The 13,185-nt window shown below is 40.4% G+C and overlaps 1 protein-coding gene across 4 annotated transcripts; it reads left to right on the top strand.

The window, feature by feature from the left end:
- The first annotated feature begins 841 nt into the window (after nucleotides 1–841).
- LOC128615607 (complement C1q tumor necrosis factor-related protein 6) lies at nucleotides 842–13,185 on the top strand. Of its 4 annotated transcripts, XM_053637833.1 has the most exons (4): nucleotides 842–1,014; nucleotides 5,284–5,404; nucleotides 7,355–7,463; nucleotides 11,524–13,185. In XM_053637833.1, exons 3-4 carry the CDS (start codon nucleotides 7,397–7,399, stop codon nucleotides 12,069–12,071), a joined length of 615 nt encoding a protein of 204 aa, XP_053493808.1. In that variant the 5' UTR covers nucleotides 842–1,014; nucleotides 5,284–5,404; nucleotides 7,355–7,396; the 3' UTR covers nucleotides 12,072–13,185. The 4 variants fall into 4 exon arrangements, with proteins under 4 accessions (XP_053493808.1, XP_053493806.1, XP_053493809.1 ...); XM_053637831.1 differs by lacking the exon at nucleotides 7,355–7,463 and having other exon boundaries at nucleotides 843–1,014; nucleotides 5,213–5,404; XM_053637834.1 differs by lacking the exon at nucleotides 7,355–7,463 and having other exon boundaries at nucleotides 848–1,014.

Raw genomic sequence — 13,185 nt, 5'->3', positions numbered from 1 at the left:
CGTTGAGACGATATAGACACACGTCCAATTCCAGGTCGATTCATAACATTTCCAGTTGACTGGAACTTCTTAATTATTGCCCTGATGGTGGAAATGGGCATTTTAAATGCTTGTGCTATTTTCTTATAGACACTTCCCATTGTGTGAAGCTCAACAAACTTTTTGCTGCACATCACAGCTATATTCCATGGTCTTACCCATTGTTATGAATGACTAAGGGAATTTGGCCTGTGTGTTACCTCATATTTATACCCCTGTGAAACAGGAAGTCATAGTTGAACAATTTCCTGTCCCTAGTCACCCAGGCGTACTAAAAAATGTAAAATATCAATGGGAATATACAACCCCAATTCCAAAAATCTTGGGATGCTGTGTAAAATGTAAATAAAAACAGAATGCAATGATTTTCAAATATCATAAACCCATATGTTACTCACAATAGAACATAGAAAACATATCAAATGTTTACACTGAGGAAATGTACCACTTTAAGGAAAAAATAAGGTAATTTTTAATTTCATTGCTGCAGCACATTTTTAAAAAGTTGGGACGGGGGCAACATGCATGTTATATTAGTCTTAATAGAGTTATTACAGTTAATATAAATTGTTCCAGCAGGATCTCAAGCAGTGCTCATGGACGAGACATAATTACAGTTATGCAAGGAAAAGAAAATCTAATGCACAAGCCTATAAAGGTAAAGCAAAACAGCTGTGTGTGTGTGTGTGTGTGTGTGTGTGTGTGTGTGTTAGCACTTTATCAAACTGACAGATCCATGAAATGTGTGTCACTGAGCCAAAATTCCACTTACGTGTATGTGTGTGTGTGAGAGAGAGAGAGAGAGAGAGGAGGGTAGGATGAGGATAGTGTAATGTGTAGGAAAAAAGGAAGGGAGGGAGTTAGAAAGAGACCGATGAGGGAGGGAAGAAGCAAAGTAGACAGTGGAGCAAAAGTGGAATTTTTTCTTCCTCTCTCTCTCATTATTTGTCTGCAAGCTCAGCATGAATAAACGTGGTAAGTTTAATACACACACACACACACACACACACACACACACACATTGTTGCATCCGTTGTTCTGCTAAGAGCTTTTACCTGCGAATCCATGTGCACTCAGACACAGATTATATAAATTTAGATAGATTTGTTTGACATTGGATTGTTATACTTGCTATTGTGTGTGTATGTGTATGTGTGTGTGTGCGCGCGCGCGCGTGCCTTGAAAACATATTAACCACATATGAGGCCCAGTAGTTTTGTAGTGAGTGTGAAAGGTTCTTGTTTTCACATTCATTAAAGTCCGAGATAACGGCTGGGCTTCTGTTCACACATTTTAAAAATAAGGATCCGTTTGAGTTTGTTTTTGGTTTACATTTGGGTTTGTGTTTGGTTTAGATTTGGGTTTTTTGTTTGGATTAGATTTGGGTTTGTGTTTGGTTTAGATTTGGATTTGGGTTTGTTTACATTTGGGTTTGTGTTTGGTTTACATTTGGGTTTGTGTTTGCTTAAGATTTGGGTTTGTGTTTGTGTTTGTTTACATTTGGGTTTGTGTTTGCTTTAGATTTGTGTTTGTGTTTGTTTACATTTGGGTTTGTGTTTGCTTTAGATTTGGCTTTGTGTTTGTTTACATTTGGGTTTGTGTTTGCTTTAGATTTGGGTTTGTGTTTGGTTTACATTTGGGTTTGTGTTTGCTTTAGATTTGGGTTTGTGTTTGTTTACATTTGGGTTTGTGTTTGCTTTAGATTTGGCTTTGATTTAGATTTCAGTTTGTGTTTGGTTTACATTTGAAAATGCATAGAGCATAAGGATGAACATGAAGAGCATCTGTTGTTCTGCTAAGAGCTTTTCCATGCGAATCCATGTGCACTGAGTCTCAGTCTACAGAAATGCTTAAGATCAGATAGACAGATTTGTTGGACAATGGATTGTTATATTTGTGTGTGTGTGCGTGTGTGTGTGTGTGTGTGCTCCTTAGAAAACATATTAAGCTTTTTGTTTTCATACCCAATAAAGTCAGAGATAATGGCCAAGCTTCTGTTCACACATTTTAAAAATAAGGTTCTGTTTGTGTCTGAGTTTGTTTTGGTTTACCACAGGAAGGTCCTCCTTGTGCTGCCAAAACAGCTCTGACGTGTCAAGGCATGAACTCTACAAGACCTTTGAGGTGTGAATGTCCCCAGACAAAATCCTTTAGGGGATTATTTGACATGGCAACAAAATGGAAGAATACCAAAGCAATATACATCCAAACTGGTATCGTTTCAGATTTATATGGACTGGTGGAATTTGACATGCACTGTCATTAGGGAATAGAAATGAAGGTATTCTTGACCTTCAACAATATTTAGATAGGTGGTACATGTTAAAGTAACATCCCCATGAATGCAGGACCCATGAACATTGCCCAGAGCATCACACTGCCTCAACCAGCTCGCCTTCTTCCCATAGTGCATCCTGGTGCCATCTCTTCCCCAGGTAAGCAACTCACATGCACCTGACTGTCCATATGATGTAAAAGAAAACATGATTCATCAGACCAGACCACCTTCATCCATTGCTCCATGGTCCAGTTCTGATGCTCAAGTGTCCATTGTAGGAGATTTCGGAGGTGTACGGGGGGTCAGCATGGGAACTCTGACCGGTCTGCAGCTACGCAGCTCCATACGCAGCAAACTGTGATGCACTGTGTGTTCTGACTCCTTTCTATCAGAACCAGCATGAACTTTTTCAGCAGTTTGTGCTACAGTAGCTCTTCTGTGGGATCGGACAAGACGGACTAGCCTTCGCTCCCACACGCATCAGTGAGCCTTGGACGACCATGACCCTGTCGCCTATTCACCGGTTGTCCTTCCTTGGACCACTTCTGGTAGGTACTAACCACTGCATACTGGGAACCAAGCAAGACCTGCTGTTTTGGAGAAGCTCTGACCCTGTCGTCTAGCCATCAAAAATTTGGTTCTTGTCAAATTTGCTCAGATTCTTACACTTGCCCATTTTTCCTGTTTCCAACACGTCAACTTCAAGAACCGACTGTTCATTTACTGCCTAGTATATCTATTGTAAGGAGATGTTAATCATTGTTAAAATGTTAATCATTTTACTTCTCAGGTGTACATTTGAGTTCATGTTTGGTTTACAGTTGGGTTTTGGTCTGGTTTACATTTAGATTTTTGTCTTCACATTTGGGTTTCAGTGTGATTTACATTGGGGTTTGGTTTCCATTTGATTTTGTGTTTTGTTTACATTTGGATCAGTGTTTGATTAACATTTGGGTTTTGGTTTGGTTTACATTTGGATCAGCGTTTGGTTTACATTTGGATCTGTGTTTGGTTTACATTTGGGTTTCGGTTTGGTTTACATTTGGATCTGTGTTTGGTTTACATTTGGATCTGTGTTTGGTTTACATTTGGGTTTCGGTTTGGTTTACATTTGGATCTGTGTTTGGTTTACATTTGGATCTGTGTTTGGTTTACATTTGGGTTTCGGTTTGGTTTACTTTTGGATCTGTGTTTGGTTTACATTTGGGTTTGTGTTTGGCTTTAAGTTTGTTTAGGTTTCCATTTCCGATTTTAGGGTCCTGTTTGGATTTGAGTTTGTAACTCTCTACAGTGTTTCCAAAAAGTCAGGAATAAGTGGAAATATGTTGAGCAAAATCCATAAAAACATGATACAGCGGCTGAGAAAATGCATAAGGATTAAAATATAGTAAATGTTGTGAATAATAAATACCTAAAACATGTACATGTAGTTTTGGTCTCATTGGTTCCTGATTTTTCAGGGACCCTGTAGTGAGACACTTAATTTATTAGTAAATTACTTTAATTCTTTTGATTCACACTTTTTCATGAATCCAGTTGTATGTAAAACATTTTAAGTATTTTAAAGTGCTATATAAACAAAGATATTATTATTATTAGTAGTAGTAGTAGTAGTAGTAGTATGTGTACATGTAAATTGTTTGTTTTACATTCTCTGTTTAGTTTCTTTTTGGGATTGGGGTCTGTTTATTTCTTCAGTTTGTATTTTTGCCTTGTAGTATAGCCTACATGATGTAAGACTCCTCTCTGGAATGTATAGTTATTTAACTCATCTGAGTATTATAATGAAAATTAGTTGATGTTAAATATAAACTATTACACTCTGAAGTACTGTTATTAGCTTTTCTTATTTCTTTTCTTTTTTTTTTTAAACACGTGAACTCCCAAACCTAATAAAAGGGTGGTGTTGTGTCACCTTTCAGTCCAACATCGCCCTCTAGTGGGGCTTCAGTATAATTTAAAGACTCTACATCTTTGTATACGTTTCTGTTTGTGTTTTAGATTGTGTATAGGTTTGTGTTTGGCTTAGATTTGCATAAATGTTTGCAATTGAGCTCACCATAGCAATAAGATTTGCACTTTGGTTTTGAGTGGGTGAGCATTTGCGCATGGGTTTGAATTTGTGTTTTGATGTTCCTTTGTGCTTACGGTTAAATTTGTGTTTGGAGTTGGGTTTCAATTTGAGTTTGATTTTCAGTGCATTAAAGGATTGTGATTTTGCTTTAGTTTGTTTGTTTGTCTGTGTTTGCGTTTGAGTTTGGGTCTACCCAATCCCACATGTGGCCTATCATGTGACTGATAGGTGTCTTCACATCACATCACACATAGGTGTCTCCTGAAGAACTGAATAAGGTTCCCTGCTCTATCACCTACTTCAACTCATGAAGGGCTATTAATGAACTGATTAGACGAAGCAGTATGTTAGATAGGGAAGACACTAAAATGTGCAGGACAGGGGGCTCTCCAGGACCAGCATTGGGAGCACTAAAGCTTGGGGTGCTTGATCTTGGGACTTTGACTCCCCAACTTCGATTTAATTGAATGTAACTGTATCCCTAATGAGAAAGCCAGAGGCAACGGTAGTGAGGGAAAACTCTCTGAGATGACAAGAGGAAGAAACCTGGATGGGAACCAGACTCAAAAGAGAATCCATCCTAATCTGATTATGAATCATTTCTCTTTAATAGCTGTGTGCTGTAGAGTCAAACAGTGCTAAGTGTGTTGAAAGCAACTTGAGTATGTGCATCCGAGTAATTTCTGAATTCATTAGCGTTTTAATTTGACATCTATCATGTCCAGGTGTGGTCAATGACGCTTCAATTATTGAGAATATACATGATATACAGTTTTATAAAAATGGAATTGACTGTTTTAAATACTGGATTGTCTGTGCAGGTTCAGACATGTTTGTTTCTGTAATTGTGCCGTTCCTCATCCTTGTCCCCCTGACGCTCTCTGTGCCTCAGTCGCCATGTCGGCACTGTTGTGATGATGACGTTCTGCCAGACGAGGACCACACATCACTACCGCCAGACACGCCGGCCATGCCTGAAATACGCACGTACATCAATATGACCATCCTCAAAGGTAATCTAAACATCTCACCTTGGGATCTGAGTCTTGTGGGATAAGCTATCAGATTGGGGTGGTAATAGGATTTTAAAAAGCAATTGCTACTTAGTGAAGGCATTTAGCAAATATCACCAATCCACACGGAGCAGAAACTCTGGATTACCTAGAGCACGCCACATCAAAAGCCTCAGGACTAAGTATTAAATCAGTCTGAATTCACAAAAACATGGGCTGAGGAGCTGCATTGTAAGAGACCTGTTTCATCATGCCTGCAGTGAAGGTCCAGTGAACGCATGTGGTGAGTGTATGTGTAAGTGCATGTCAGTGCTAGTGCTAGAACCTGGTGGAGGAGAAGCTTGGAATAAAAGATCAACTCTAGGGTTTGTTTGTGTCTTGAGTAAATTTTTGAAAGTTTTTCTAAACACACACATGCAAATTAAATAACCTACAAAAAAAAATGTGCAAGCTGATTTATGAACGGAATCTACTGAATCGCCATGGCTGTTGAGAAGTGCAGTTTCAGATGTTCACATGGGTTTCCTCCAGATTCTTCCATTTCCTCCTTAAAACCTTCCAGTAAGTGGATTGGCTACACTAATCTGCCCCTAGGTTTGTGTGTGTGTGTGGGTGTGTGTGTGTGTGTGTGTGTGTGCGTGCGTGTGTATCAATGGACTGGCATCATGTCCAGAGTGTATTCCCACCACACACCCAGTGTTCCCCGAGATAGGTTCCAGATCCACTGTGGATGCACTGTGACCAGGATAAAGCACTTACTGATGACCAATGAATCAATGAATCAATGAATGAACTGATTTTTTTACGTTATGTCTTCATCCCCTTCTGTGCATGTGATTATTTACATAATTATTCTTTGTAAGTCACCTGCAAGGCACGTACTAACTGAATGAACTGCATGAGAGTGAAATTGTGCAATTCTGAGGTTGGTATTCAGACCTCAGGTCTCATAACTTACAAATTTAAGCACTATTCAGACAAATGCACTGGATTGGCATACGCAGGATGGGATTTGCCAAAAAAAATAGGGGTTTCTCCTCCTTCATTCCACATGTTCTATTCCCAGATTTTTCAGGTTTTATTGAGAGCACTTGTGCATGAAACTGGGGCTGTGGGCATTGAAAAATCTCATGTCTGATGCTTCTACTAAAGACAAATCTGACAGCCTTGGAGGTGTGAACTACATGAAGCTCATAATATTTACTGAAGTACCCGGGTAACCCGACTCTGAATACAAGGAATGTTCCTTGTTTAAATACTGATGTTGCAGACCCCGCACCAGAGGCCAAAACAACAGATGATAATACCTGAAAAACTGGATAAAATAAAGAGACTGGAGAGAGAAAGGGGTGTCGTCAGTCTCAACTCCTCTGTCATTTTGAGGAGGCATGCACAGTAAAGCTATTTTCACTTGCGAGCTCCCAGATTCACTCAATAGCCCCTTTGGACCCTGCGCCCATTACAATGGGCATCACAAGTCAGTACATGTTTTTTTTATTATTATTATTTTATTCTGGAGCATCTCACCTAGTTTAAAGCCTGAAGTCCATAAGACTGGACATTCATCATCCAATCAAATGGCAGTAAGGCTCTGCATGTTGTAATTTGAAAAAAAAAAATCCACTACACTGAAGAGAAGCATGGCAGCACTTGACTCCAAACACAGACGTAAGGAATTTTTTCAATGGTTTTATTCACATTTATTGATATGTTTGACAGTATTTCATAGGTTGTATGTAAAATAGAAGGACTGAACTTATTAATTAAAGTTAAAAGTCGATTATAGAGGTTTTAAAACTGGATTTTTTCAACTATGTCAGTCCCCTAGAATGTACAGTGGGTTCAAAAGCCTTTTACTGAAATCAAATCTCCAGTAATGTTGATTGACCTTACTTATATAAAAATCTATATCAGAGTACTAAAACATTGTTGAAACTATTTCACATGCAGCTTGAACATACAGCTGATGGAAATATCTCCGATGTTGACTTTATGTGGAGTGATGAGGAAGATGGAGATAGAGATGGAAACGCAGATGATGCTAGATCTCCAACAGTTGGTGAGTGTAGAATGAAAGTTAGGGATAGTTAGTTAAGACTTTTCATACAGTTAGATGCCCCAAAATATAAATTACAATATAAAACTTTTAAAGAAGTTGTTTTGTAAGGGACATTTTTTGCTAATAATTTCAGGGGAGGACAGAGATCAGCCACTGTTACCAATGGTAGGGGAGGAAATTGAGATTGAGGCAGAGGAAAGTCAGGATCAAGAAGACAGAAGATTATGAGCATGAGGCAGATGTAGAACCAGTACTTGGTGATGATCCTTTTGCAAATGTCACAAACAAGGGTGATATTCAGTGGTGTCACACCCCCTTTACAACAGTAGAAACAACATGGGAAAGTCCTACCACTGAGATGTTTGAGCTGATGAGCACAATGACCAATATATATGCAGAACAAAAGGGAGTCAAGGGGTATAAACATGCCTTAGCTTCTGAGATTGAAGTCCTTGACAGTCTACATATGGCAATGGGAGTGCTTGGTTTTCCAAGAGTGAGAATGTACTGGTTCTCCAGTATCAATATTGGAATTTTCAGGGAAACCTTGTCTCGAGATAATTTTTTCAACTCCGCTCCAACCTGCATGTTGTGAACAACTATGAGAGGCCTCCTGGAGACACTGATGTGTTCTTCAAGGTTAGACCACACTATGAGTCCATTAGGAAACGCTGTCTGCAGCTACAACTGGAGGAAGATCTCTGTATTGATGAACAGATTGTGCCTTTCAGGGGACAACTCTCTGTGCTCCAGTATATCAAAGGGAAACCTACACCATGGAGAGTGAGGATGTATTTCCTCTGTATCAAAAGTGGGCTTGTTTATGATTTCCTCATGGAGCTTCTTTTGTAGCAATAGCAGTGGTAGCTCAGTGGTTAAGACGGTGATCTACTGAGCAGATGGTTGTGAGTTCAAATCCAAGCACTGCCAAGCTGCCACTGCTGGGCCCTTGAGCAACACCCTTAACCTCTGGATAAGAGCATCTGTCAAATGCTGTAAATGTTGTCTCTGCCACAGGTGGGAGAATTCAGGCTCCCAACCACAAGCTCTTTTTTGACAACTACTTCACCACCTACAATGTCCTTGAAGTTCTTGCGGAAAAGCAAGGCTTTGCTGCTTTACAAATCCCCCACTGAAGACAGACAAGTAAATGTCAAAGAAAAAGTGGGGAAACCTTGAAATTACATTACAGCAGCATTTGGCAGATGCCCTTATCCAGAGCGACATACAATTATCTCATTTATACAAGTGAGCAGTTGAGGGCCTTGCTCAAGGACCCAACAGTGGCAGCTTGGCAGTGCTGGGATTTGAACTCACATCCTTCCATTCAGAAGTCCAACATCTTAACCACTGAGCTCCCATGTCCCATAGAAGGAGGGATGGAAAAGAAGTTCTAGTGAAGTGGTTTGATAACCACTCTGTTGTGCTGAACTTTGTTGGTGTTAGAGATGAAAATGAAGTTGAGGTGGGTTCAGAAAGAGAAGCAGTTTGTGAAGGTCAAGCGTCCAGAGGTTGAGAAGAAATACAACAAGGTCATGGGAGGGGTGGACAAGCTTGATCATCTAATTAGACTTTACAGGATTGCTATCAGTTCCCTCAAATGGCCACTCCGCATGATTTCTCATGCTTTTGGTGTTGCTGTAGTGAACAACTGGCTTGAGTATGGCAGGGACAATGAAAAAAGGGAACTCAGCCACAGAGAATCATGGACCTCCTTGAATTCAAAATGAATATGGCCAAAGTGCTTGTTAAAAAATGAGGGAGGCCAAGCAATTCTAACACAGCCACTACTCCACATGATGAAGCTGGACAAAAGAGAGGGATAAGGGAATGGCGGCCAGTTCTTGAAGTCCAAACAGATATGGTGGACCACCTGCCAAATGATGATAGGGAAAAAGAAGCAGCAAGATGCAAATTACAAGGTTGTTCTGGAATGACACACATCTTCTGTGATAAGTGCAAGGTGCACCACTTCTTTGTGTCACAGAGAAATTGTTTCAAATATGCAAAGTTGGTAACCTTGAGAAGAAGCTTAAAGTATAGACCAACAATTTTTTTTTATTTTTTTTTTATTATTTCGTGTTGGTATATTGTTTGTGAAGTTCAACTGTTTTGACCTGACGTCTATTGAAAAAAAAAAATACAATTAAAGAGTGTTGAAATTTTTATTATTTTTAATTGGTCTCATTTATAGAAGCCTCACAAACTGGGAATATGTACTTTTATATTTTTCAGAAACTTGGAACATAATTCAGGTCTGAAGGGGATAGATGTGAAAATGTCAAAATAAAAGTCTCTGTTTATGAATATGAGTCCTTGCACATTTTGCAACTATTGAATATAAATCAATATGCATATATTTATAAACATCACCTTTTTGCTCCAGTTCTGAATATCACCTTTTTGCTCCAGTTCTGAATATAGCACATACATTACACAAATGTGCACAGACTTTGTGTGTCACATCGACGTAACCTTTGAACTTAAGTCACCGACTCTGAATATGACCCATTATTTGCCATTTAGGTTATTTTGAACTAAAACCCTGACTTTTACTTGTGTGTCTAAGCAAGATATTTTTCTATCCATCCATCCATCCTCAACCGTTTATCCGTTATTGGGTCGCGGGGGCAGCAGCTCCAGCAGGGGACCCTCAACTTCCCTTTCCTGAGCCACATTAACCAGCTCTGACTGGGGGATCCCGAGGCATTCCCAGGCCAGTGTGGAGATATAAAGCGATAAAGCAGTAAAGCGATTACAATACTGCTCCCGCTGCTCCGATTCTCTGGCCAAGCTCCCGCTCGCATGTCCCCTCACTCATGAACAAGACCCCGAGGTACTTGAACTCCTTCACTTGGGTTAAGTGCTCATTCCCCACCCGGAGTAGGCATTCCATCGGTTTCCTGCTGAGAACCATGGCCTCAGATTTAGAGGTGCTAATCCTTATCCCAGCCGCTTCACACTCAGCTGTGAACCGATCCAGTGAGTGCTGGAGGTCACGGACCAATGATGCCATCAGGACCACATCATCTGCAAAAATCAGCAATGCGATCATCAGGTCACCAAACTGCAACCTCTTCCCACCATGACTACGCCTCGAAATCCTGTCCATAAATATCACAAATAGGATTGGTGACAAAGCACAGCCCTGGTGGAGACCAACCCCCACCTGGAATGAGCCCGACTTTTTGCCGAGCATCCGGTCACAGCTCTCGCTTTGGGTGTGCAGCGATTGGATAGCCCTAAGAAGGGAACCCCTCACTCCATACTCCCTCAGCACCTCCCACAGTAAACCCCTGAGGACCCGGTAATATGCCTTCTCCAAATCCACAAAACACATGTAGACCAGATGGGTATACTCCCAGGCCCCCTCCATGATCCTTGCGAGAGTAAAGAGCTGGTACGTTGTTCCACGACCAGGACAGAATCTGCATTGTTCCTCTTCAATCCGAGGTTCGACTATTGGCCAAACCCTCCATTACAGCACCCTGGAGTAGACTTTACCAGGGAGGCTGAGAAGTGTGATACCCCTATAGTTGGCGCACACTCTCTGGTCCCCCTTTTTGAACAAGGGAACCACCACCCCGGTTTGCCACTCCTTGGGCACTGTCCCTGACTTCCACGCAATGTTAAAGAGGCATGTAGATATTTTTCACCTTTCAGAATTCTAGTGGTATTTTATTGCCTATTTATTATTCATTGGTATTTTATGATATATTTTTATTTCTCTTTGACCAGCTTCATCAACATACTTGGCCGTTATTTGATGGTATTATTTACAAATACCAAAATTACAGCACTTTGGGTACCTTGTCTTGATAAACGTAGGTGTCTCAGAGTGTATGTGATGTATACATCAAAACTCTTTACTCAGGTATTTCTTAATGTCTCAGAAGGGAGTATGAACACAGATGTGGTAATTAGAGGTAATTAGAGACAAATCCATACATGTCATTTCAAACAGGCAGGCTGAGATGAAAACAGGAAATCAGTATCTAAACAGCATGTGCACAGCTAAAACTCAATCCAATGCAATCTTGATCTGTTCCTTTCTCCTCAGGCGATAAAGGAGGAAAGGGAGAAAAGGGAACACTGGGAAAGCCTGGTTTAGAAGGTCATCCTGGAGCACAAGGTCCTGAAGGACCCAAAGGCTCCAAAGGTCAAGCCGGAGCACCTGGAGCTCCATGCAAGTCAGAGCACTCTACTTTCTCAGTGGGTCGCCGCAAAGCCCTCCACAGCACAGACTCGTATCAGGTGCTTCTGTTCGACACCGTCTTCGTCAACATGCCTGGCCATTTCGACATGTTCTCCGGCAAGTTCCGGTGCAGCATTCCAGGTGTCTACTTCTTCAATGTGAATGTGCATACGTGGAACTTCAAGGAGACCTACGTGCATGTCATGCAGAATGAGGAGGATCGCACTCTGGTGTACACCCAGCCTGGAGAGCGCTCCATCATGCAGAGCCAGAGCATCCTGTTGACCCTTGAGCTCAGCGATGAGGTGTGGGTGCGTCTGTACAAGCGTGAGCGCGAGAACGCCATCTACAGCGACGATGTGGACATCTACATCACGTTCAATGGGTACCTCATCAAATCGAACACGGAATGAGAGAATCCAGACTACGTGGGGTGATGATTTGAAGTTAATGTTACCACTCAGATTTTCCTATAACAGCATGTTCCCAAATGTTTTATTCCTCTTATACCACAGCGATTTACAGAGGATTACAATTTTTTTATTTATTTAAAAAGGTCATGTTTTTTTTAGCCATTTATAGTTAAATTTAACGTTTTAGGATGCTCATGAAACTAGTCCCTGTTCTCACTTACGTTACAGCAGCTATAAAGTCATTCCCTCACCAGCCTTGCTCTTTATTCTCTCTCTTTATTCTCTCTCTCTTTTCCCTCTCTTAATTCTCTCTCTCTTTATTCCATCTCTTTATTCACTCTCTTTATTCTCTCTCAATTCTTGCTCTTTATTCTCTCTCTCTTTATTTTCTCTCTTTATTCTTGCTCTTTATTCTCTCTCTTGAAGTTAATAAGACAAAAAAAATCACAGTTAGTGGTGTTAGTGAAAAACAGTAAAGAAGTGTAAGCTCCTCTGTCCTGAAGATGTCGATAAACTTAAAATTACAGCTTCACCTCTGAGTGTTGCACAGCACTGACACTGGAGACTCCTTCCGTACAAGTAAAACAAACGTCTCCTTACAGATAAACTTCACCATGTCAACAATAACACACATATTTTAATAGAGAATTTGCCCTGTGAATGGGCTGTTACTATAGAAACGATAAGATATTACAGCACACACATTAATGTGTGATTTAATGTGATTTTGGATCAGTTTAGGGTTGTTGTTTTTATTTGTATGTATGTGTCCTAATAATACTAATCTAAAAAAGGGGATAGTATTACATCAGGACTTTCAGCATAACCCTGACAATAAGGACTGGCATGTGGAATTAATATCCAGCTTAATCAACTCCAACCTCATAAACCTCACACGTGGATCTGCCACAGAGGCGTGATAACAGCCTGTGATAAGGAAATCGCATATAGTTATTCTGTTAACATTGTATACACACACACACACACACACACACACACACACACACACATCCCATCCACCGCCAGTCTTGTTGCTTTCAGAAATTTTTATTATAAACCTTTTTTTCTTTTTCGATTATAATATTTAACAACATACACAAGCACAAACAAACAA

Source organism: Ictalurus furcatus, chromosome 12 (genome assembly GCF_023375685.1).
Source record: "Ictalurus furcatus strain D&B chromosome 12, Billie_1.0, whole genome shotgun sequence".
Lineage (NCBI taxonomy): Eukaryota > Metazoa > Chordata > Actinopteri > Siluriformes > Ictaluridae > Ictalurus > Ictalurus furcatus.
Note: the sequence above shows the minus strand (reverse complement) of the source record. Positions and strands in the feature narration are given on the sequence as shown.